General features: G+C 39.9%; 1 protein-coding gene across 1 annotated transcript in view; it reads left to right on the top strand.

The window, feature by feature from the left end:
- LOC124776156 (odorant receptor Or2-like) overlaps positions 1-23824 on the top strand; it is a 105009-nt gene that overhangs the window by 30215 nt on the left and 50970 nt on the right. Inside the window, exons 3-4 of the mRNA XM_047250996.1 lie at positions 11853-11952; positions 20949-21050. Coding sequence (XP_047106952.1) covers positions 11853-11952; positions 20949-21050 — 202 coding nt within the window. The remainder of the gene's footprint in view (positions 1-11852; positions 11953-20948; positions 21051-23824) is intronic.

Genomic DNA, 23824 nt, shown 5'->3' with positions numbered 1-23824 from the left:
GGTTGATTGTAACTACTTCTAACACTTTGATATAATTCCCATTTTTTTCTACATGATATCTTTATCACACCAGTCAGCCACCCAGGCTGCCCATTACTGCTAGTACCCCGTTTCGAATGTTCTAATGAAAAGCAACTCTCAAAGAGCATGAGAAATGTGTTATGGAAACCATTGTATTTATCATCTATATTATCGGCACTATGAACATCCTGCCACTCTTTTTCCTTGACAAGTTATGAAAAAACTCTCTGTTGCTGTTGGATTAACTTTCCTATATAGTTTGTAATTAAATGTGGCATTGGTTTGAGTACAATAGCCTTTAAGTGTTAAAATTTGTGCGTCATGGTCTGAAAGGCCATTCACGCTTTTACTAACAGAATGCCCCTCTAGTAATGAAGAATGAATAAAAATATTGCCTATGACAGTTTCCCCTGCACCCAACTTGGAAAAAACACAGTTTGTATCAGACCATATGAATTAAGGAGATCTACCAACATCCTTTTTCTTGCACAACCATATACAATATTAATACTGAAGTCACCACATATAACTAGTTTCTGGTACTTCCTACAAAGTGAATCAAGAACCCTCTCTAGCTTGAGCGGAAATGCTCTGCAGTCGGAGTTAGGGAACCTATAAACAACAACAATTAGAAGTTTAGTTTCATTAAATTCAACGAACGCTGCACAACTTTCAAATATCTGTTCTGAACAGTGTCGTGATACGCCTACGGACTCAAATGGAATACTGTTTCGTACAGAGCCACCCCCCACCTCGCAAGGAGCTCCTTGAGTGCTCCAGGTTCGCAGGGAAATATTCAGAAATAAGTGACCAAAAATCTTGTGGCAGTATTCACTGTTCATAACTCGGATCAATCACTTTTCGATAAATAAAAAATGGCACGTGCTTTAAAACTTTCGCTGTTGTCTTTTCTTGAAAATAATACACTCGTTTAAATCTTAATAGGACACTCTTTGTGCCTAAAAATTGACTTTGAATGAATACAGGCCATAATGTCAGCTAAAAATGGTTCAAAATGTTCAAACTGCCGCTAATGAGTATAAACAACTGTACCTATTAAATCTCCAAACCAAATTAAGGCACATCATTGCACATGTTGACAACAAGATTACCTGTGCAAAGTGAAGTTATATGGTTGTACGATACCTAGGCCACTTCCGCATGAATTGCCCCCTCTGTTTATTGATTGGATAGCCACTGAATTGCTATTTTTTTATTTAATGGGATAATAATCATTATTAAAAGGTGGCAATTTTATTTAAGCACCGTTTTTGCTCTTTCGATTGTTGCGAGTCAGCGATAGTGCAATGCTGCTCGCTTTGGAGAATACACATTTTATAAGAATTATTTGATCCAGGAAACACTTTTGCGATCACGGTTGCGATTTAGACTATTTGCGTAATTGTACTGATTAAAAGTTATCGTTTCCGAAAGACGCAGGTTCGATTAAAGCTGTGTGCACTTTTGCGCGTATAATGAAAATATTCATAACACGTCGCGTAACAAAAAGAAACATGCGGATCACAACCGTGGTCAAATGAAGAAAATATATGATAACATAAATGTTCTTCGCTGTTATTCAGGACAGGCTCAGATTAGATCTTGCAATTTTTAGTTATAGGAAATCACAAGGCGTTACATCTTCGAGATATTTGTTTTGAATAAATTGTATTTACCTTCTCTCTCTCTCCTTTTTACAGCCTTTATACCTTCACATCGATTAAGGAACTTTTCCTTCTCTACCGACCAGTACGAGAACAAAATTCAGACTCAACAAAATGTCTTACATCGAATTATTACATACATAACCCTTAACAATCATATATAGTTTCGTAGTACAAACAATGCTAATTTATTCCGTGCACTAGAAAGTCTTTGATACACTGAGCACAAAAATGAAAATAATAAAATTATAATTACATTTTTAATATCATGAATACTTCTTTAAATTATGAAAATAAGGTTTGTCATCGTCGTAATATTAATTTTCATCGTTGTAGCACTAAATTGCCCCCTTTGGATGTAGTCACAGTTGTTTGACTGGACATCCAAGCAGGCTTATTTTCCTTGTCTGTTCTGTTTAAAGTTCACTGTGTTCTTTCACTTGGAAGCATGTGCTTTGTTTACTTTTAAGTCCCAGGGATTTTGAGTAACGCTCCCCCATTTTAATTTTCAACATTTGAATATTAACTTCGTATGACATTTAATAATGGTACAATTTCGTAATAGTGCTACTGGTGACGACGGCTGGTGACTTGGTGTACTGCAACACCGATGTCTCGCCCCATCAGGTAAGTCTGCGATGGACTGCGATGACGTGGCAGGGTGCGGCAAGGGATGGGGATGACGGATGATGTCGCTGCAGTACGCTGCCCTCACCGACACGTGTGCTCAGCATCCCAGCATACAGTCACATGAAATTCAAACAGCAGTATCAGTTCCTTAAATTAACATCTAAATTACATCATATTTCACGCACTCTTTCACTCAACAAGAAGTATGTGTTCTTTTTTTTTTGTGAAATATTCGACTGTTTGTGAGTTTCTTTATCATGATGCAAGTCCATTCGTCCTTCCGACGTAAGTCACTATCTGCAATTAAAGGTTCATGTAATTCCGTTCCAACATTGCTACAGTTCTGCAACGGGTTTAATGATATAGTCAGTAGCAGTTCCCAACACTGTTACGACTCACCACTGTTGCTGACTGATCTTGAGTTTTAGTTTGCCTGGAATGTTACGTCCACGCATGTGGTCCCAATAACACTCTGAATATTTGGAATTACTAAACACTCGTAGCACAAAATTTGAAAACGAAATCATGGTAACACAACGCACTCATTGAGCGTCCACTTTTGTGTCAAATTCCACTCTTTCGCCAGTGAAATAAAGTTCGTACGCGCAGAGGATAATGTTCACAGGACGTCTTTGTTCATAGGTCATCTGTGACATGTTCACTCCACCACGTAGTCACTTGATCACAGTTATCAAGTCTGACAAGGTAAAGTCCTTGTGCTACCCATAAGAATGTCTTTACACAGTCTAGTTACATAATGATAAATAACTGAGTGATTGTACATATCAATGAAGTACATAATTGTAGTCATTTACAATATAAAAGCAAATCCTAAGTCATATATTTTCTCGAAAAGGTGCTCCTGGACTTACAAAGAATTGTGCAGTGATAAACACGAGTCTGTATATGTTTGTCTGTGTAATGATCTGTTCAGTCATGTACAACATCTTGTTCGACCTGGTTTATAGCTCATGCAAGTCCGAGCACTAACTTACGGGGAAAATTTGTTAAACCTATACGTAACTCGCGTAAACTTTGCTTGTTGTAAGTGTATCCTGTACACAGTCTGAAAGAAAAAAAAAAAAAAGAACATAACCTGCTCACCCTAGTGAGTTCAAAATAGTTAACAATCAACATAATGAAACTTTTATTTTCTAAAGTCACTATATCCTTCTGTTGCGCGAAATATGCAGTTCTGTTCACTGTTCGTAGTTTCACACGCATAAGTTCCTGAAAGTTTACTAAATCTCAACAAGTTTGTATTATATTTGATTAAGTGTCGTAGGGTGGAATCATCTTGAAGCAATTCTTCTTCTCCCAGCTGCAGCTCGGCGTCCTTTTCTCCGTCGAACTGGAGCTGAAATTTTCTTACAACTAATTGGTATTCTGAGAGTCTCTTCCTCCAAGCAGTACTGATGCTTCCAATGTTGTATGTTCCTATTCTCCCACGCGCCACATCGCAGTGTGTCCATGAAATACTTATACACTAGTCCATTAATTAATAATTGTCACTTAGCCTACTCGCACAGTACTTGAGTCTCTGATGTTTGACTTCACCTCATTACGACACACGTAAAAGGTCATCTACTGTACTTAAGATACATATCTTTTCAAGTCTTTGTGATTGTATAGTCCTTTCTGTCTATTTGAGTTTGGATGAACCAAGAAATAACTATTTTTATGTGGTGTACCTAAGATCACAAATGGTCCTGAATATAACGGAAACCACTTCTTTATTTTTCTCTTTAATAATGACGAGTTCGGATAATTCCTTACTAACATCATATCTCCCACGTTAAATTGTTGAGTATTCTGTAGTCTCCGGTTGTGTGATTGTAGCTGTTTCTGTGCATTCTCGTATAGTGTGACCAATGCTTGTCCAACTTTGTCCTCCCAGTCTTCCGGTTTGGTATTTAGTTTTGGAAGTGGGTTGACCGAACTATTGTTCTCTTTTGTTTTTAATGTGAGTTCTGCTGGAGTAAAACCAGTCGATAAATGTGGTATGTAGTTTACAACACTTTCAAACGGCTCTATGTATTCTACCCACTTAGTTTGTTTAGCTGAGCAGTACGTTCTCACAAAGCGATTAAACTCGCGGAACACACGTTCCGTGGGATTACCTTGGGGGTGGAACTTCGAAATGAAAATCGGTTTTATATTATGTTTCTCTAAGAATTTCTTTCAGGTAACACTCGTAAAATTTGAGGCATTGTCAGAGAGTAATGTTTTTGGCGTTTCGAAGTGAGGTATGTAATCATTTTCCAATCGGTTTATTATCTAGTACTGCTACGAGGTATTTGACCCCTCCTCTGGCAGTTGGCGGGGGTCCAGCGATGTCAAAACCTAAAAGTTGGCGCGAAGCAGTTGGAACAATTGACTGCATTAATGTCTGCGATGATAAAGCACACGGCTTTACGCGCTGGCAAATGTCACATGCTCGCGTCACCCGTAGGATCTTTCTATACATGTTATTAAAATGACAATACATTCTTAGTTTCGCCAGGCACTTCCTTGAACCGAAATGACCCCAAACATTATGTGTATATATTATTAACTTTTGCTCACATTGCTGCGGAATACATACTAGCCAGCTTCGTGAATCCTCATGTCTTCTAAAGAATAACACATCCTGATGTAACATGTAATATTTATGCAATTTCGAAGTAGAATCCATCCTCAGTTGATCCTTGATCTCGTGCCAAATATTATCTATATCCTGTTTTTGTGCCATATTTTTACACATGTCTGGAAAATATTTACGATTAACATTGTCCGCCATTAGTAACACTTTAAATTCCGATGCTTGCTCTGTGAGTTCACTAAATTGAGGTAAACCTTGGGGTAGCCTAGACAAAGCATCTACCACAATATTATTACTTCCTTTGATGTAAATAATCTGGAAATCATACTCCTGCAACGCTAATGTCCATCTTGCCAAACGTGCATGGAGAAGTTTACAGGTCAGCAGGAAACTCAAAGCCTGATGATCACAGTATACCCGAACGTGTCTACCATAAACATAATAATGAAATTTGCGAAACGCCCATACCACTGCCAATGCTTCAAGCTCTGTAGTGGAATATGCGCGTTCGCATTCCGATAATACACGACTTGCGAAAGATATTATTTTTATTTGCTCGTGTCCGTCTACTGTTTCTGTTTGAAATAAACACGCACCTAACCCAGTACATGAAGCATCTGAGGTTATGCAAAAATCCTTACTGAGATCTGGATGGTGCAAGATTTCAGCACTTAACAAGCAATGCTTGATCGTGTCGAAATCATGTGCACACTGGTCAGTCCACACCCACGGCGCATTCTTTTTCAGAAGCCCCAATAGATGTTCGCTGTTAAGCCATTGATTAGGCACGAACTTTCGGAAAAAGGATACAAGACCCATATATGCCTTTAATTGTCTTTTGTTGGTCGGATATGGACAATTTCTGATAGCCTCGAGTTTTGTACTATCCGGGAAGATTCCTTCTGATGATACTATACGTCCTAGAAACTGTATCTCCGTCTTTCCAAACTTGGACTTCTTAAGATTAACCATAACACCTACAAGTTCAAATTTGTGTAACACCAAGTTAATTAGTTTGATATGCTCGTCCCACGTTGGTGAAGCAATCAATAAACCGTCCACATAGACAGTAACTTGCTCTAACAAATCCGGGCCTAGGACAGTGTCAAGCGCACTAATAAAGACTCCGGCACTGACATTCAATCCGAATGGCAATACTCTGAATTGATAGCTTCTTCCTCTATAAATAAATGCTGTATATTTCCTAGATCCTGGCATTAAGACCACCTGCCAGTATGACGCGCGGAGGTCGAGGCTTGATAGATACTTTATTCCATGGAACTTCTGTAACAGTTCTTCTAGATTCTCAGGCCGCGTCCTGACAGCCATAATAATTTGATTAATCCGGCGAGCGTCGAGAACCAACCTTACGCTTCCATCGGATTTCATTACCGGTAAAAGTGGGTTACTATATGGTGATACCGAGGTCTCAATAATTCCCCATTCCAGCATTCGTCTAATTTCTTTTGTTACTGCTTCCCTTTTCGCGCTGGGTATTGAGTACGTTTGATGACAGTAAATTTCATGGGGAAACACTTGCATGTCGTACACATAACCTTTAATTAGTCCAGGTTTTTTCAAAAATACTTTACGATAATTAGTAAGTGTGTCTAATAATTGCTTTTGTTGCAGACTGTCAAGACCAGAGGATTGTTGTACTTTTTCTACTATTTCAGAGAGGTGGATATTCTCCTCGTCCTTCACATCTTCCATGACCGGGAATGTACTGCAATTGAAACTATCTTGAAGCCGCCATAAATGTGCGCGAATCGGTTCTATCTTTAAAATTTGACAATATTTGCCATGCAATTCTTTGGTCTTTACCAAGTCTAACCTGACTCTCGTGTCACTGAAACACATACTGCATTCACCCTTTGCGAGATCGATTATAGTTTCCGTCTCTCGCAAAATATCTAATCCGAGGAGACTGTTCACGGCTAAATTCTTTACAATAAGGAAGGTGCACTCTTTGGCTCCCATTCCAAAATTAATACAAATCCATGTCTGTTCCCGAACCAGTTGGGCTTTCTGAGTAATGGCTCCTGTAACTCGACAATTAGTGACTGGAAAAACCGGAATCTTTCTAATCTTCTTTAAGTGAAGAAAGAACGATTCATTCAGCGCAGAAACAGATGCTCTAGTATCTAAAATCACCGTAGTTTGACTACCATAAATATCACAAACTGTAGCTGCTTGTACAACTTTCCGTTCAAACAAATTACACTTATTCCGAAAATCTTGACGTAATTCCTCTCGTATATCGACTCCGTCATTATATCTTAACATCTGCATAGTTGAACTACGTTGCTGAGCAACATCAACAGTTTTATTCCTACACACTGCATCTTTTGCGTCGTTTGACCCGATCGCTGCTGATTCTATGCGACACACATTCTCATTGTTACTACAGCTGGTTGTGTGCACGTTTGGTTGCTCGTTATTACTAACATCATTCATGCAAGTGCCCCCTAGACACCCTGCGACTGACACACGGGAGCAGAATGTCGTCACATCTAGTTTGACTGACTGGTACTGGTTGATGGTTGCGGTTCACTTACCTCAATGATCTTGATATTTTGATTCGGTGGTTGCCATGGCTGCGCATTCATATGCTGCTGCATGTTAGTTGACATATTTGTATTGTACGGGGGTTGTACATGATTGTTGTTGTGACATTGCGGTGGCATAGGCTGCTGCCATTGCTATTGTGCATAATTCCGTGTTGACCAGTTATGTGGTGGTTGCATGTTTTGCTGATTATTTGAAAAATTATCGTTATTGTAATTGGCGTTAGCTCTAAAATCTCGTTTTCGTTTCTTTGAAAAGTTTCCGTTATTGTTTTGTCCACTATTGTTCTGTGGATGATAATTGTGATTCGGTGCATTACCGTACTGTCCATTTGTGTTCATATTGTGGTTCTGCCATCCTGAATAATTCGGACTATTCCAATGGTTTTGATTCCCATAGTAGGTGTTTCTATTACTATTGTTCTTGTGGTTTCGCCCATTGCCATTACCATTACCATTATTCGACGAATTATTCCCACAATGATGTCTGTCCTCTTCGATAACCAAATCTAAAGAGTCCAGTACAGATAGAAAAATGTTCCACGTTGTCTTCAGGAATGTGAAACAATTTCTCCTTTAGATCACGCGGTAACTTCTCCTTTAATATCTTTAAAACATCACACTCAGGAATTGGTGTGGATAAATATTTCACTTTGTCCAGATACTTTTCGAAATATTTCCGCAAAGTACCGCCTTTTCTATTAAATGGCTCAGGACTATAAACTTCTTTTCTTAATCGTTCTTGTACCCCACGCGACCAATACTTGTTTAGAAAAGCTTGTTCAAATTCATCAAAGGAGCTGCATTGTTCAGCTTTCTGTGTCGCGAACAACGCTGGCTCACCTTGAATATGGGTAATGGTAAAGACAATTTTCTCCCTTTCGTTCCAACTTTTTGGCATTATTCCGCGGATCCCTTTGATAAACACAATTGGATGGGGTCCGTTCTTATCATTGGTAAACTTCTGAAAATGTGAATTCTTCGCTAAAGCATCCTGAGTCACCAGTGATTGTGTATGGTCCTGATAAACGGATGTTACTCCACGTGTTGGATTGAAATAATTGCCCGTCTGCCCCCTACTTTCAGTTGAAGGCGTTTCATAATGATCAGGGTGTGTTTCTGTGATACTAACACACTCCGGTGAACTGTTACGAGATGTTTGCATACGTGTTTCATTAAGCACTTTCTGCACGTTTTGTAATTCAGTCTGGAGTTCATGAATCTTTGTGTTGATTTCATGTATCAGTTGTGTTCCTGCTCGTTGTAACATCACAGGTAGTTCCTTCTGTATAACAGTACCAATTTGTTTGTCTTTGTCATTCAGCCATGTGTTGACTGTTGTCACAACGCGTTCTTTTTGTTCTTTGCATTTTTGTTCTATTACGTTTTGATTATCAACCGTAAGGTTTTCTGTGCGTGTACTTATGTTGGGTATTTCTGCTTCCAAAGGAGTGTGTGTTTGTTGTAATTTGTCCACATCCTGAGTCACTTGCTTTACATTCTCTGGTAAGTCATGGTATGTTTGTTGCAGACTTGAAATGTTGTTCTGTATAGCAGACAACTGGGCATTTATTTGCTGTTGCAGCTGGCGATCGTGTTCTTTTAACTGGTTTTCAAGCTTTTGATCTATCTCTTTTGAGAACTGTGAAAAGCTTAACTTCGTACGCTCGTCTAATTGACTGATGCGTTCATCCAAGGTCCTAATCCGTTCATCTACCCTGCTAATACGTTTATCTAAATTATTATTAATCTCAGTTGCAAGCTGTTTAGCAGTTTCTTGTTCACGCTGTATCTGTGATTGTTCCTGTATTTTAAACATTTGTTCCATTTTCATCATTAAGAGAGAAAATGGATCCATTACTGTTTGTGTTGGCTCTACCGGTGGTAAATCGTCTGTAACTGGTGTTTCTTGTGGTTCTGCTTCAGTATGCACTTGAACTACCGTCTGTATTCTGCCTGAGTGTTCTACAGCAGATGGATCACTGACTTTAATATTAGTGCCCTGTTCTATATCCTCTGTCTGATCTGAAAAAAATATTATCAATTTCTACATCACTAGTTATTCCTTCCTCCTCTGAATGTTCTACAGTTACTTCCTGCGGTGTAGCTTTTCTTACACGTCGCACTGTTTTCACCATGTTTGCAAATGTTTGGGTGCAAGTCTAATCGGGAATACGTCACACGCAACACATCAATTATTCCGTCACACAAAACATAAAATAATTACTACACTGCACCAGATTGCAATCAGTACTATAAAGAACAGTTCCAATCTCGTTCAGTTAACCTCTACTGAAAACACTTGATGGTGTATTTTACTGATCCTTCTTGCAGTTATTTAAATATAATTGACTCTTATATCTTCCTAAGAGGACACACTCACAAAACGTATTTTTTTTTGTTTCGTTTGTGTTTGATTGTATTTAGCAAGATACAGCATCAGGTGGAAGAAGATGTTGTGTCTACATTACGCAGTGCTTCGTTTGCTGCTGCTGGGATGGAATGGTACAGCAAAAATATCGTGCTTAGGGTTGTCGTAGATTTCCGCTCCTTACAGCATGAAACAAATAGAAAAAACACATATTAGCACACACATACAAGCTGGTCCTGTCAATAGGTTGCCACTGAATTTCCCCCTCTGTTTATTGATTGGATAGCCACTGAATTGCTATTTTTTTATTTAATGGGATAATATTCATTATTAAAAGGTGGCAATTTTATTTAAGCACCGTTTTTGCTCTTTCGATTGTTGCGAGTCAGCGATAGTGCAATGCTGCTCGCTTTGGAGAATACACATTTTATAAGAATTATTTGATCCAGGAAACACTTTTGCGATCACGGTTGCGATTTAGACTATTTGCGTAATTGTACTGATTAAAAGTTATCGTTTCCGAAAGACGCAGGTTCGATTAAAGCTGTGTGCACTTTTGCGCGTATAATGAAAATATTCATAACACGTCGCGTAACAAAAAGAAACATGCGAATCACAACCGTGGTCAAACGAAGAAAATATATGATAACATAAATGTTCTTCGCTGTTATTCAGGACAGGCTCAGATTAGATCTTGCAACTTTTAGTTATAGGAAATCACAAGGCGTTACATCTTCGAGGTATTTGTTTTGAATAAATTGTATTTTCCTTCTCTCTCTCTCCTTTTTACAGCCTTTATACCTTCACATCGATTAGGGAACTTTTCCTTCTCTACCGACCAGTACGAGAACAACATTCAGAATCAACAAAATGTTTTACATCGAATTATTACATGCTTAACCCTTAACAATCATACATAGTTTCGTAGTACAAACAATGCTAATTTATTCCGTGCACTAGAAAGTCTTTGATACACTGAGCATAAAAATGAAAATAATGAAATTATAATTACGTTCTTAATATCATGAATACTTCTTTAAATCATGAAAATAAAGTTTGACATCGCCGTAATATTAATTTTCATCGTTGTAGCACTACACGCAGTTTAACCTCACATTTTTGTGCATGAACCTTAATTAATTTCTCTCAATAAAAGGATTGACACAAGAACACTCCACGCTATACGGTACGGCGAACAAGAACTCCTTAACCAGATCTTGGTGGATTGCAATCGTTCTGGTTTCTACTGATTCAGATGTTGTGGCTGTGACGGTATTTAATTGAACCACAGATCTAATAGATTTGGAAGAAGTCAACACCTCTGTGTCCTGGCCAACATTTCCGCTAGTCCCACATCACGCATTCATTGCCCTCTTGGAAAAATGAAAATACACGAGTTTAATAAATAAGATATCAATAACAATATTAATATTAAAGGATGGACAATTACCTATACTTCTTCTTAATATGACGAGAAGGCAATCTCTACTACTTGAATTTCATGATGATCCTTTCACAGCAAATGTCGAAAGACGAAAATGATGCAATTGTAATAATAAAAGAAATGTGGTGGGAGGGGGAACAAGATTCATATTGGCCCTGAGAAGTGGGACCTTATTATCTGGTGCAGAGCTGGCACAGTGCTTCAGTGACCTCATCACATATTGGGAGAGGTGATGACCTCGTACTTCCATTGCCGTTCATTAGCCGTCATTTGCAATGGCCAATAGGCAGCAGCAGTGGTGGCAGGGACGGCACACGAGTTACATGATGCAGTTCCATGAGACGTGGGAATTCCTCAGGCGAACACGGATGACCTTGAGGAGAAAAGGCCCCCAATTGCTCCTTGTTACCGGTGATGACCTTGAATCTGCACTTGTACCCACACTATATATCAGTGACCTTGAAATCTCAGGTAGAACCTGCACTGCATTTTAACGAAGTTTAAGTGTTCGGTAGAACCCGCACTGTTACTCTCCTCGTCAGAAGTGAGTCTCATGGTCTGGTATGTGCTGCAGGTTCCTGCACGACCTGGAGGCCGCCATGAGCACCATGGTGCTGGTGCAGCTCTCAACCACAATGGTCGGCCTCTGCATGACTCTCTACCAGCAGATACAGGTGAGCAGGCCTAATCCTTAAGTAAGTACCTTCTTATTTCAAACAAACATGAATGCAGTTTTCAAAATAATTTTTGTTTGCTAGACAAAACTTACAGGAAGATCGATCATAGTGGGAACTGCCGAAGTCACGTGACCAGATATACATATAGCCACATTCGAGCTGAGAGTAGTGTGCATCATTACCTCGTAGTATAAGCATAGGAAGTGCTACCAGAAAACATCTTCGCAGTCATTAAATTTGTTTGTAATCACGAAGAGAAAATACGGATAGCGCAGGTACAGAATACGGTGGAAGACGGAAATATTATGTTGTAGTTGAGAAACTGACAGGTGTGCAAGGGAGGGTACGATGACGAGTTATCTACCGCAGAGAACAAGAGGCAGAGTGACCACAATAACATATTCGTTCACAATATGAGCAAATGTGGTACTCGATACCAATTTCTGCAATTTTGAGAACAAGAAAAAGAAACAGCTTCTATGAAAAAACTTCGCAGCTGTTGGCGCACAGAATTGGACTTCAAAGCTAGAAAATATTGGATGTTTATATAAATATGGGGTATGTTATTCAAAGGTGCAAGAATAAACGAATCATCATCTGCAAATGAGAGAACATAGTCACAAAAGGGTGTACGACATTACATTAGAGTTTGACGAAAAAAATAAAGCATCAGCGGGGCAGTGAGATGATTCGTACACATTACACTGTAAACAAATGTTCGCAAAGTAACAGTATGTGAGGGGTATTAGTGGGTAAAAGTTCCAGTTAACATATGATTGTTATGTATGAATGTCGTTTCAGGCTCACTTCCCGTATATGATTGCAAAAGCAAAACTTCAAAGTATCATTCAGAGATAGACCGGAAAACTTTTTTAAAAAAATATGTGGACACCTAGATTATTCTGGGATTAACCTGTAGAAGCACAACCATTGCCGATAAAGTATAGCCGGCCGCGGTGGTGTAGCGGTTCTAGGCGCTCAGTCCGGAACCGCGCGACTGCTACGGTCGCAGGTTCGAATCCTGCCTCGGGCATGGATGTGTGTGATGTCCTTAGGTTAGTTAGGTTTAAGTAGTTCTAAGTTCTAGGGGACTGATGACCTCAGATGTTAAGTCCCATAGTGCTCACAGCCATTTTGAACCGATAAAGTATATGAGAACACGCAACAGAGTAAACCACCTTACTGTAGTTCGATAGAAACTGAAATATTCCTGGCTGCCCAGTACGCACAAGCGTAATGAGCTAGAGTTAAGGAAAGCTGGACTTTTGGATTTAATTAAGGAGCAGCAAACTTTTTATGTTTACTCCATTGACAAAGATCTAAGTATTAAACTAAACTAAATTCCGCCCGAATACGTGTTGGAAAGCCCAACGGTACCGATCGGCCGCCGTGTCATCCTCGACACAGCTACAGCAGTGAACGACTATAATACCTATTGTTCCTAGGTCTGTCCTATCATTTGAGTGGATATTAGTGGATCGCAATTAATCATCTCACACGTTCCAAACTTAGGTATAATAGTGCAGGAACCACAGGGCTTCATGAGAAGGTTTCGTAGCCTCTCTGACTCCAACTTTTCCAACAAACTGGTATTCGGTAAGTATTCGCCAACCATGGTTCTTCCTGTGTCTCTGCGTCTCTGCTGTAAGTTCGTGGCTGAAGCTGTGGGTTCCTCTGAATATTGCTGCGCATCCCCTAAGTGAAATAGCGTGGAGTGATCTGCCATCTCCCTCTCTCATCCTCCCCCGTCCCCCTCCCCCGACCATCCATGATCTGGTTCGTGTTTGGGAATTTCACGAGTGCATAACATCGAGCACCTAGGAGGGCCTCATACGACTATTTTGGATGCCCCCATGTTGCGACTGCGCTTTACGTGGCAGCTGTTCACAGCTGTTTCTCTTGACGGGAACAAATGGCTCCATACCATAAGCGAGAGTGGAAATACTGTACGTAGAGACTTGCACGCAGTCGCATTGCCCCTGTCACTTTCTGCAAACCTAACATCCCTTCCTTGTGGGACAGGTTCTGGGTAGACATGTTTACCTCTCCAGTCCTAGATCTGGTCAGCGCAGTAAGCGTCCCATGAAGAAGCAATCTGAACTTCACCGATGTCAGTGATGAAGACGATGCTGAAATCTTTGACTACTGATTTGTCTAAACTGATTTCTCTACAGGTAGAACCGTGTGGTCAGTCTGGTCACCTTATCACTCTACTTCCGCACTTGTCGGTCCACAGTCTATATGTACATGAAATTTATCTGGTGTTAAAGCATGATTGGTGGTGATCAGACGATAGGAGATTCCAATCATACTGTCTGTCAGAGTTTGACTGCAACTTCAGAAACTAGTTGTTCAGAACTCTGACTGAGGTCTGTTGTGAAATTAAAGTTGATCTTTCCTTTAAACAAAGCTCATTGGGGTTTGACGAATACGATTTCTCTCTCCAATACTCTTTATGATGATGCCATACCATAGGTCGTGTGTACCTTCGCCGAGTTCAAAAAAGATTATTGTTTTCATTCTACCACACACACTCCAAGATTGAGACACAATTTATCTACCTAAACGTTTTACATAAATCCGACGTCGATGAAAAATATTTTGTCGCCACTTCAGGTAGACAACAACACAGTTAGTAGCTAATCTCACGTATCACAGTGATATTATAAACATATTGGTTCCCTTCCATCTGGCCAAATGAGTGGATGAATGGAAACATTCCGGAAAATTAACATATACACTCTGCCAGTGAGCTGCTTAGATTCTCGTCTGTCATATTCAAGTCAATGTGGAAGGTGCCAGTTGTACATATGTTGTAGGTACTTAGTAAATACATAGATATTTATACGCCTCTATACCGGTCATATCCAGACTGTTAATTGCAGTAAGCATAAAACAGGGTCGTAAACTGTGCTAAATGCTGTCTCTGAAAGTTTTAGTTCAGGAGCTAAGAACATGCATGAACTCTTTACTATAAACAATCCTGAGCAAATATGGAGCATACAGGGGTTAGCGACAACAAGGTCGTTGTAGGGAGACTGAATACCGTAATATCCACAGCCACCAAAACCAAACGCAAATTAGATTTATTTAAAAAATCGCATAAAAATTCGCTTGAGTTCTTCCTAAGAGACATTCTCCACTCCTTCCAAGATATGTAAACGTAACCCAGATGTAGCTTTACTTCAAAGATGTAGTGACGACGGCTTATTGACAGATTTACATCGAAAAAATGTGTAAGAGACGGAACTGATTTCCCACGGTACACAAAACAGCACGGAACACTGAAACAACCAAAAAACTTGCCAACTTGGAAAGAACATAAAATCTGCAGGATTGGCAATGTGTTACTGAAGCTAGAAAATTAGCGCGAACTTCAGTGCGAAATGCTTTTAATAGTTTCCACAACGAAACTCTCCAAATCCAAAGAGGCTGTACGGCTATGTAAAGTAGACCAGTAGCAAAACACAAGCATTTCTTTCACTGTCCGATAGCAATGGTGTTGGTAGCGATGACTGCGCAGCTGAAGTGGAGTACTAAGCACGGTTTTCTGAAGTTCCTTCACCAAAGGGGCGAAGTAATTATTCCAGAATTCGAATGTGCGAACATGAGCAATATAGAAATAGATGTACTCGGTGTAGCGATGCAACTTAAATCCCTTAATAATGGCAAATCTCCCGTTATTATTGTACACTACTTACGCTGCTCTCAGAATATCCTGATACAATAGCTCCATACTTAACTGTTACATACAACCGCTCGCTCAACAAAAGAAACATGCCTACATAACATACTGGAAAGTTGCACGGGATCCTACAGTACTCAAGAAAGGGAATAAGAGTTATCCGCTGAACTGAAGACCCATATCACTGACGTCGATATGCAGTAGGGTGTTCGAACATTATGAACTACCTCGAAGACAATGACCCATTGATACATAGCACGAATTCAGAAAATATTGTTCTTGTGGAACACAGCTGGTTCCTTATTCACACGAATAACTGACTGATATCGACAGGAGATCTCAGATTGGTTCAATATTTCTAGATTTCCGAAAAGCTTTCGGCACTGTTCCTCACAAGCGGTCCCTTATAAGGGTGGGTGCCTACGGAGTATCGTCTCATTCTGCTACAGGATTCGTGATTAGCTGTCAGAAAGCCCCGAAAGTCAACGGATAAAACAGAAGTGATATTCTGGGTTCCACCTACTGTTCTTAACCAATATAAACGACAAGACAAGACATCTGAGCAGGCCTTCTAGATTGTCTGCGGATGATGCTGTAGTTTACTGTCTAGCAAAGTCATCAGAATATCAAAACCAATTGCAGTACAATTTAGACAAAATATCTGTATGATGCGAAAAGTGGAAATTGATCCTAATTAATGGAAAGTGTGAGGTCATCAACTTGAGCACTACCAGGAATCCATTAAATTTTGGTTACGTTGTAAATCAAACAATTCTAAAGCCAGCCAGTGCAGCTAAATATCTAGGGATTTTATCTACGAACAGCTTAATCCGAAAGGATTACGTAGTCGCTATTGTACTGAAGGTGAACGAAAGACTGCGTTTTATTGGCAGAAGATGCGACAGGTCTGCTAAAGAAACTGCCTACACTGCGCTTGTCTGTTCTCTTCTGGAGTACCGCTGTGTGGTGTAGAAGACCAAGAACGAAGTGCGGATTAAGAAGGGTGTAAGACAGGGATGTAGTCTTTCGCCCCTACTGTCCAAACTATACACCGGAGAAGCAATGAAGGAAATAAAAGAAAGATTCAAGAGTGGAATTAAAATTCAAGGTGAAAGGATATCAATGAGGAGTTGTTGTCGACATTGCTATCCTAAGTGAAAGTGAAGAAGAATTATAGAATCTGCCGAATGGAATGAACACTGCATTGAGTACAGAATATGAACTGAGAGTAAGGAAGTAGTAGAAATGAAAACAGTGAGAAACTTAACATCATAAGTGGTGATCACGAAGTAGATCAAGTTAAGAAATTCTGCTACCAAGGCAGAAAAATACCCCATGGCGGACGGGGCAAGGAGGACATCAAAACAGTCTAGTATTGGTGAAAAGGGCATTCCTGGGCAAGAGAAGTCTACTAGCATCAAACATACGCCTTAATCTGAGGAAGAAATTTCTGAGAATTTACTTTTGGATCCTAGAATTGTATTGTAGTGAAACTTGGACAGTGGGAAAACCGATGGTACTAAAGTGCGCGTCATTTATGTTGGCGGCCGAGTTTAGGTTCGTTCTGTTCATCTGACGTCACAAAGCACAGTCAGCCAATGAACAGAGAACGACGTTGCCATATCTTGACTGCCATGCAGAGCATGAACGAGTGTCTTCAGTTTTAGAAATGTTCAGTCATAAATAAAGTAATAGAACAAAAGCAATGTCTTGATAGCAGACTTTCTTTTATAGAAAGTTTGGAAAAAGCATTCTTTATACCAATTGCTTTATATTCCATTAATTAATTAAACCAAACAAGCAATAAGACTCCTAATTCAGGCGATAGCAAGGAAAGGTCTTTCTATCAATCTCACGAACCGTTTTTTCGCAATAAAGAACAGCGGTAATTGTTTATTTCCTATCGTACTTCGACGAAGCGTGAGTAATTCATAGCCATACCAACAGTGTTTGTCAGTATTTTGCGTGACGTGTTACAGTCCTCATGGCGTCCTATAATCATACGAGCTGCGGTAGCGTAATAGTAAAGGTGTTGGGCTTCTATGTGGAAGGTTATGAGTTCAAACCTTGGGTGGTGCTTAATATTTTCATTATTTAAAAACAATATCGAAGTGCCTTACTTCACGAATTATATTCGTTCGAATGCAATTTTTTGAAACTTCTAGTGCTTTGTCTCTTCATTAACCCTTTCCCTGCTGCAGACACGTGCTCCCCGCATTCCGCGCTGTGCGCGATTTTGTCATCACTGCACTGCTCGCCGGTGCAGACACATGGTGTTCTCGCTGCTTTGACACACTTATCATGCGATTTCAAAAAAAGTATTTGGCCCAAAAGTTTGATTTTTACACGTCTTCTTGACTGATACCTTCCCCCATAAATGACTTAATTTTGTTTCGATGTTCAACGCAGTTATTGTGCAGCATTAAATGTAGCAAACCATTGCACGAAATTTTTAAGAGTTTGCAGAGGTAGAAGTCCATAGCGTATACTTTCCTTATGGTCGATTTTAGTTGCCACAATGTTGAGAATGAAATGTGGACAAAATATCTAAATTTCATATACAATTTACTGTATAACAATATCTCATTTAATTTAAGTACCACATAGGTGTCGTATGAAATATTGAAAAATATTCCGTCTTTCGCGACTGTAATAAAAGTTTTATTTACACCGGACGCGTTTGGCCTTTTTTAAAGCACTTCATTCAATGAAAGGTATGGCACATACACAATGGTACTCATGTTCTCTTTCTTGTTTTTGTTCCACAGTCGCAGTTTTACCAATGGTACTGAAATATATTCTTCTTCTGCAACTGTAATAAGCGACTTATTTAGACCAGACACGTTTCTCTCTTTTGAAGCATCTTCAGTGTACAGTCTTGTCTCCTCCATTGCAAAGTCACCTTTCGTAGTTTTGTGCTGCGGTAACACAATATTCAACGTTTGTGTTGGCTGATCAGTGTTTTAGCAAATAAATGATGTTTGTGTGTGCCACACACAAAAATTATATTTGACATAGCTCAGAGCACTTCAATGATAGACGGTATATTCAAGTCCTAATGTTTTTGTAAGTCCACAGTTTTGTTTAATGTATTTTGTCTACTTCCTTTTGATTGATTGAAGTGCTTTAAAATAAAGCCAAACGTGCTCAGTGTAAATAAAACTTTTGTTACAGTCGCGAAAGACGGAATATTTCTCAATGTTACATACGACATCTATGTGGTACATAAATGAGATATTGTTATACAGTAATTTTTATATGAAATTTAGGTATCTTGTCCACATTTCATTCTCAACATCGTGGCAACGAAAATCGACCATACGGAAAGTATACTCTATGGACTTTTACCTCTGCAAACTCTTCAAAATTTCTTGCAATGGTTTACTATATTTAATGCTGCATAATAACTGCGTTGAACATCGAAACAAAATTAAGTCATTTATTGGGGGAAGGTATCAGTCAATAAGATGTGTAAAAATCTAATTTTTGGGCCAAATAGTTTTTGTGGAATCGAATTATAAGTGTGTCAAAGCAGTCGAAACACGATGTGTCTGCACAGGCGAGCAGTGCAGTGACAAAATTGCGCACAGCGCGGAATGCAGGGAGCACGTCTTTGTAGCAGCGAAAGGGTTAATGCGGCCTTGATGGCTTTACTTCATGAACTGCGCGCTCCCCCCTAAACATAATCTTGCGAACTATGCTATATTATGGCGCTGCTTCTATTGGCACGTGCGTCGTGTGCAACTGGCAACGCAGCAATCTCCCGCGTCTGGGCGGGCATGCGTGGGCCGCAAAGATAAAAGAATTCAACTATAGAGGGAGTTTTAGAGCGTAAAATTGATGAAACAAAAGGACTGACGAAGGTCATCCAAAAAGTTCAGAGAAGGGCAGCCCCTGTTGTATTACTACGAAATACGGGACAGACGCGGATGTGACACGTTCGTTTTGGTTATAATCATTGCGGATCTCCGAACGCGAAAATATTTTTTTGGCGCCCACCTAGATAGGGAGAAATGATCATCCTAATAAAATAAGAGAAATCAGAGCCCGTACGGAGAGATTTAAATGTTCGTTTTTCCCTTGCGCTGTTTGGAAGTATGATGTTAGACTAATAGTGTAAAGGTGTTTTGATGATCGCTTTGCCAGGCATTTAAGTGTGAATTGCAGGGTTTTCATATAATGTTGATGTAGATGTCGATGATCTAATAGAGCAACTTGAGGTAGCTGGGGATGCTATTCGATCAGAAACAACACAGATAGTATTTCACTCAGTTCTAAATCGTTGTCGAACATGCTCTGCGGTGGAAAGTCGTTATTTTGAGCATAATTACCTTGGTATTTACGGTTTAATGCCTACGATACCATTTTCTTTGCTGTCTACTTTAAAGAAGGAGATATTAAATGTCAGTGACTGTATATGTATATTATTTTGTAACACCCTGTATTTAGTTCAAAGGAGCACAAAGTCTCCAATTTTCAGGACAATTACCTACACGTATTGGTGCTACAAGTGGTTTACTTTGTCAACACAGATACATGGATAAAGTGACTATAGAGTTCGGGACCAGAGTTGAAAATGCTCAATTTCGTGCTGGATATGCAGAGTACAGATAGAAAGCTCGCAAAATTTTCTGGTTCGATAAATTGTATGTTCACGTACAAATCTGCGAGATAAATTGTAAAATTTGTAAATTACGTGGAGTAAGAAATTGCTCTTTTTATGCCGACGCCTTCAAATAAAATATTGAAATCTTGTGGTGATCTGATGATTTCCTGCTTGTCACCGGTTTAGTTCTTGACTGTATGTATATAACCTGAAATGGGTAAATCATTCTTCATCACTTACAGATCGATGAAAATGCTCTCATTACAACGCGGTGCACGATACAGACAGCACGAATTTGCAGTTCTGTACTCTGACCCCAGAGTTCTGCATCTAGGTAGTGCTGAAGACACGAGTGCGACTGACACCTCAGAGAAGTTGATACTCCCGAGCGACCAACTCCTTGCCACGCAGCTCAGCAACTAGGAAACCCATCCACCATCAGTACATGCATACTAAGGAAGAAGTGCGAGATGGTGAAAGCAGTAAAAGGTGGACTATACACATCTCAACCTGTCCCTCATGCATCCACAGAGCATTACAGATCTAATTGATTCACTAAGATAACAATAAGCCAGTTGTATCGCGACCTCATTGTACTGCTGTGCCCCGATAAACTTGTCACCCCTCCGTTGTGATACTAGCATGTCCTTCATCCTGCTAGAAGGATTATCAAGCAAGTGTCTTTGATATGTGTGTGTGCAGATTAAGGACGCGCTCACGGCCCTGCAGTACGCCCTGATCCTGCCCTTCTACAGCGCCGAGATTTACTTCTACTGCTGGACAGCTGACGTCATCACACAGCAGGTAGGGCTGCACTACTTTACAAACAAATTGTGACTGTTGTTTCCGTGGCTAAATGCCCATACTGGCTCTTCGATGTAATTGTAGCCAAAACAAAGAGGGCACCAGTCTGCGGTAACCTCTGCCAAAAACTTAACAATAGAGCAGAATACCCACACCGAAAAAGGAGCAGTACAATGAAAGAAATTTTTGAACGAATACAAAACACTAATTGTAAATAACACAAGAACATTTTCAACGGCAATGAATATTGTTTATTTTCAAAAGACAACAGTCAGTTTAATAAACTGTTCAGGAAGAAGAAAAATCATTCCACACCCTTGTTTAACTGTTTAATTATTTTCTTCCTGCTGTTTGAAACAATTTATTTGAAACAAATCATTTGCTAGTATGAAAAATATTTATAGCTGCTATGGCGATTTTTATCACATCGAGTTATCCCCTTATAACAACAAATGAGGAAGCAAATATATTTTAAGACACTTATTTGAATTACATGAGAAGCAAAAACTTCTGTTTAATGAATGACTAACACACAAAAATTGCCATTCATCAACTTGACATGAGTGCGTATAAATGGTAACCAAATAATTTACTGTTTCTCAATCCCTTGAATCTAAACCATTGAATATGTTTAATATTATGTTTATAACTCTATGTATTCACAAAACTGCCCTAAGTTAGTTCAAAGGAAAATAGAAAACATGTTACAAATCATAACTGGGCACCTGTTCACAAAACTACGAGTATATTAAGTTTGTACAAAAATGAATACAAAACATGATACAAAAAATGATTTGCTAGTCACTTTTCAATCATCTTCATCCGCTTCTGCTAAAGGGTACGCCTTCAGCTTATTACAGTCTTGATGTTGTCGATATGTAATATACCGGGTGATCAAAAAGTCAGTATAAATTTGAAAACTTAATAAACCACGGAATAATGTAGATAGGGAGGTAAAAATTGACACAAATGCTTGTAAATTCATGGGGTTTTATTAGAACCAAAACAAAAAACAAAGTTCACAAAATGTCCGACAGATGGCACTGGACAGCAAAACGTCAGTGATTGCGCATGACAATCGTGTATAAAAGGAGCTGTAATGAGAGAGAGAATCAGATACACCAGCAATCGCATCATGTTGACGTTACCTGAAAAGGCGCTTTTAGTGAAGCTGTATTATCAGAATGAGGAATGTGCTAGTTCGGCGTCACGATCCTATCGCCATAGGAAGGGGATTCGAACGGTTAAAAGTCCGTTGAGAAATGCAGCTGTGGCGAGAATGATTTCGAAGTTCGAAGCCACGGGTTGTTCAGACGATAGAACCCGTAGTGGCCGACCGAGCACAAGGCGTAATGCTGCTGAGACAGTTCAGGAAGAAATGGAGACTGTAGCGGGTTCGTCTATGCACGGGGAAGTCAGCGCTCGTGCATTCGCACGTTGCACCGACAATCCGTACACTACTGTTTGTTTGGCACTGGGGCGTACCCTCCAATGATATCCGTACAAAATCCATCGGCATCATGAACTGTTACCTGGCGATTTAGTGAAGCGCAGGGCATCTGCGGTGTGGGCGTTTCAAAAGATGGCGGAAGATGGTTGAGTAACGTGTTGTGGACCGACGAAGCTCATTTCACGCTCCGAGGGCCTGTCAACGCCCACAACTGCAGAATTTGGGCTACCGAAAATTCTAGAACTGTCGTGGAAACTCCATTACACGACGAGATAGTAACGGTGTGGGTTGGATTTACAACATCTACCGTTATCAGGCCTTTTTTCTTCGAGGAAATGCGTGGTTCTGGTTTTGTAACTGCTACCGTGACGGGTGAGAGGTACGCCGATATGTTACAGAATCGCATCATCACCAGCCTGGCTGGTGAACACCTGCTGGAACATACGATGTTTATGCAGGATGGCGCTCCGCCCCATATTGCTAGACGTGTGAAAGATTTCTTGCGCACGTCGTTTGGTGATGATCGTGTGCTCAGCCGCCACTTTCGTCATGCTTGGCCTCCCAGGTCCCCAGACCTCGGTCCGTGCTGTTATTGGCTTTGGGGTTACCTGAAGTCGCAAGTATACCGTGATCGACCGACATCTCTAGGGATGCTGAAGGACAACATTAGACGCCAATACCTGACCATAACTCCGGGCATGCTTTACAGTGCTGTTCACAACATTATTCCTCCACTACAGCTATTGTTGAGGAATGATGGTGGACATATTGAGCATTTCCTGTAAAGAACATCGTCTTTGTTTTGTCTTACTTTGTTATGCTAATTATTGCTATTCTGATCAGATGAAGCGCCATCCGTCGGACATTTTTTGAACTTTTGTATTTTTTTGGTTCTAATAAAACCCCATGTCATTCCAAGCATGTGTGTCAATTTGTACCTCTCCATCTACATTATTCCATGATTTATTCAGTTCTCAAATTTATACTGACTTTTTGATCACCCGGTACATCAGTTGTTTCTCAGCATCATCCACTGAGCGATGTGGTGCAGTGGTTAGGACACTGGATTCGCATTCGGGTGGACGATCGTTCGAACCCGTTTTCGACCATCGAGATTTTGTTTTTCCGTGATTTCCCTAAGTCGCTCCAGGCAAATATTGGGATGGTTCCTTTGAAAGGGCACGGCGGAATCCTTTCCCATCCTTGACACAATCCGAGCTTGTGCTCCGTGTCTAATGACCTCGAAAAAACCAAATCTTCCTTTCTTCCGACATAATCTTTCTGCTTTTTAATGGGAACTTTCCCACTATATGCTTCTGTTTGA

The sequence above is a fragment of the Schistocerca piceifrons genome, chromosome 2 (genome assembly GCF_021461385.2).
Source record: "Schistocerca piceifrons isolate TAMUIC-IGC-003096 chromosome 2, iqSchPice1.1, whole genome shotgun sequence".
In the NCBI taxonomy this organism is placed as follows: domain Eukaryota; kingdom Metazoa; phylum Arthropoda; class Insecta; order Orthoptera; family Acrididae; genus Schistocerca; species Schistocerca piceifrons.
Note: the sequence above shows the minus strand (reverse complement) of the source record. Positions and strands in the feature narration are given on the sequence as shown.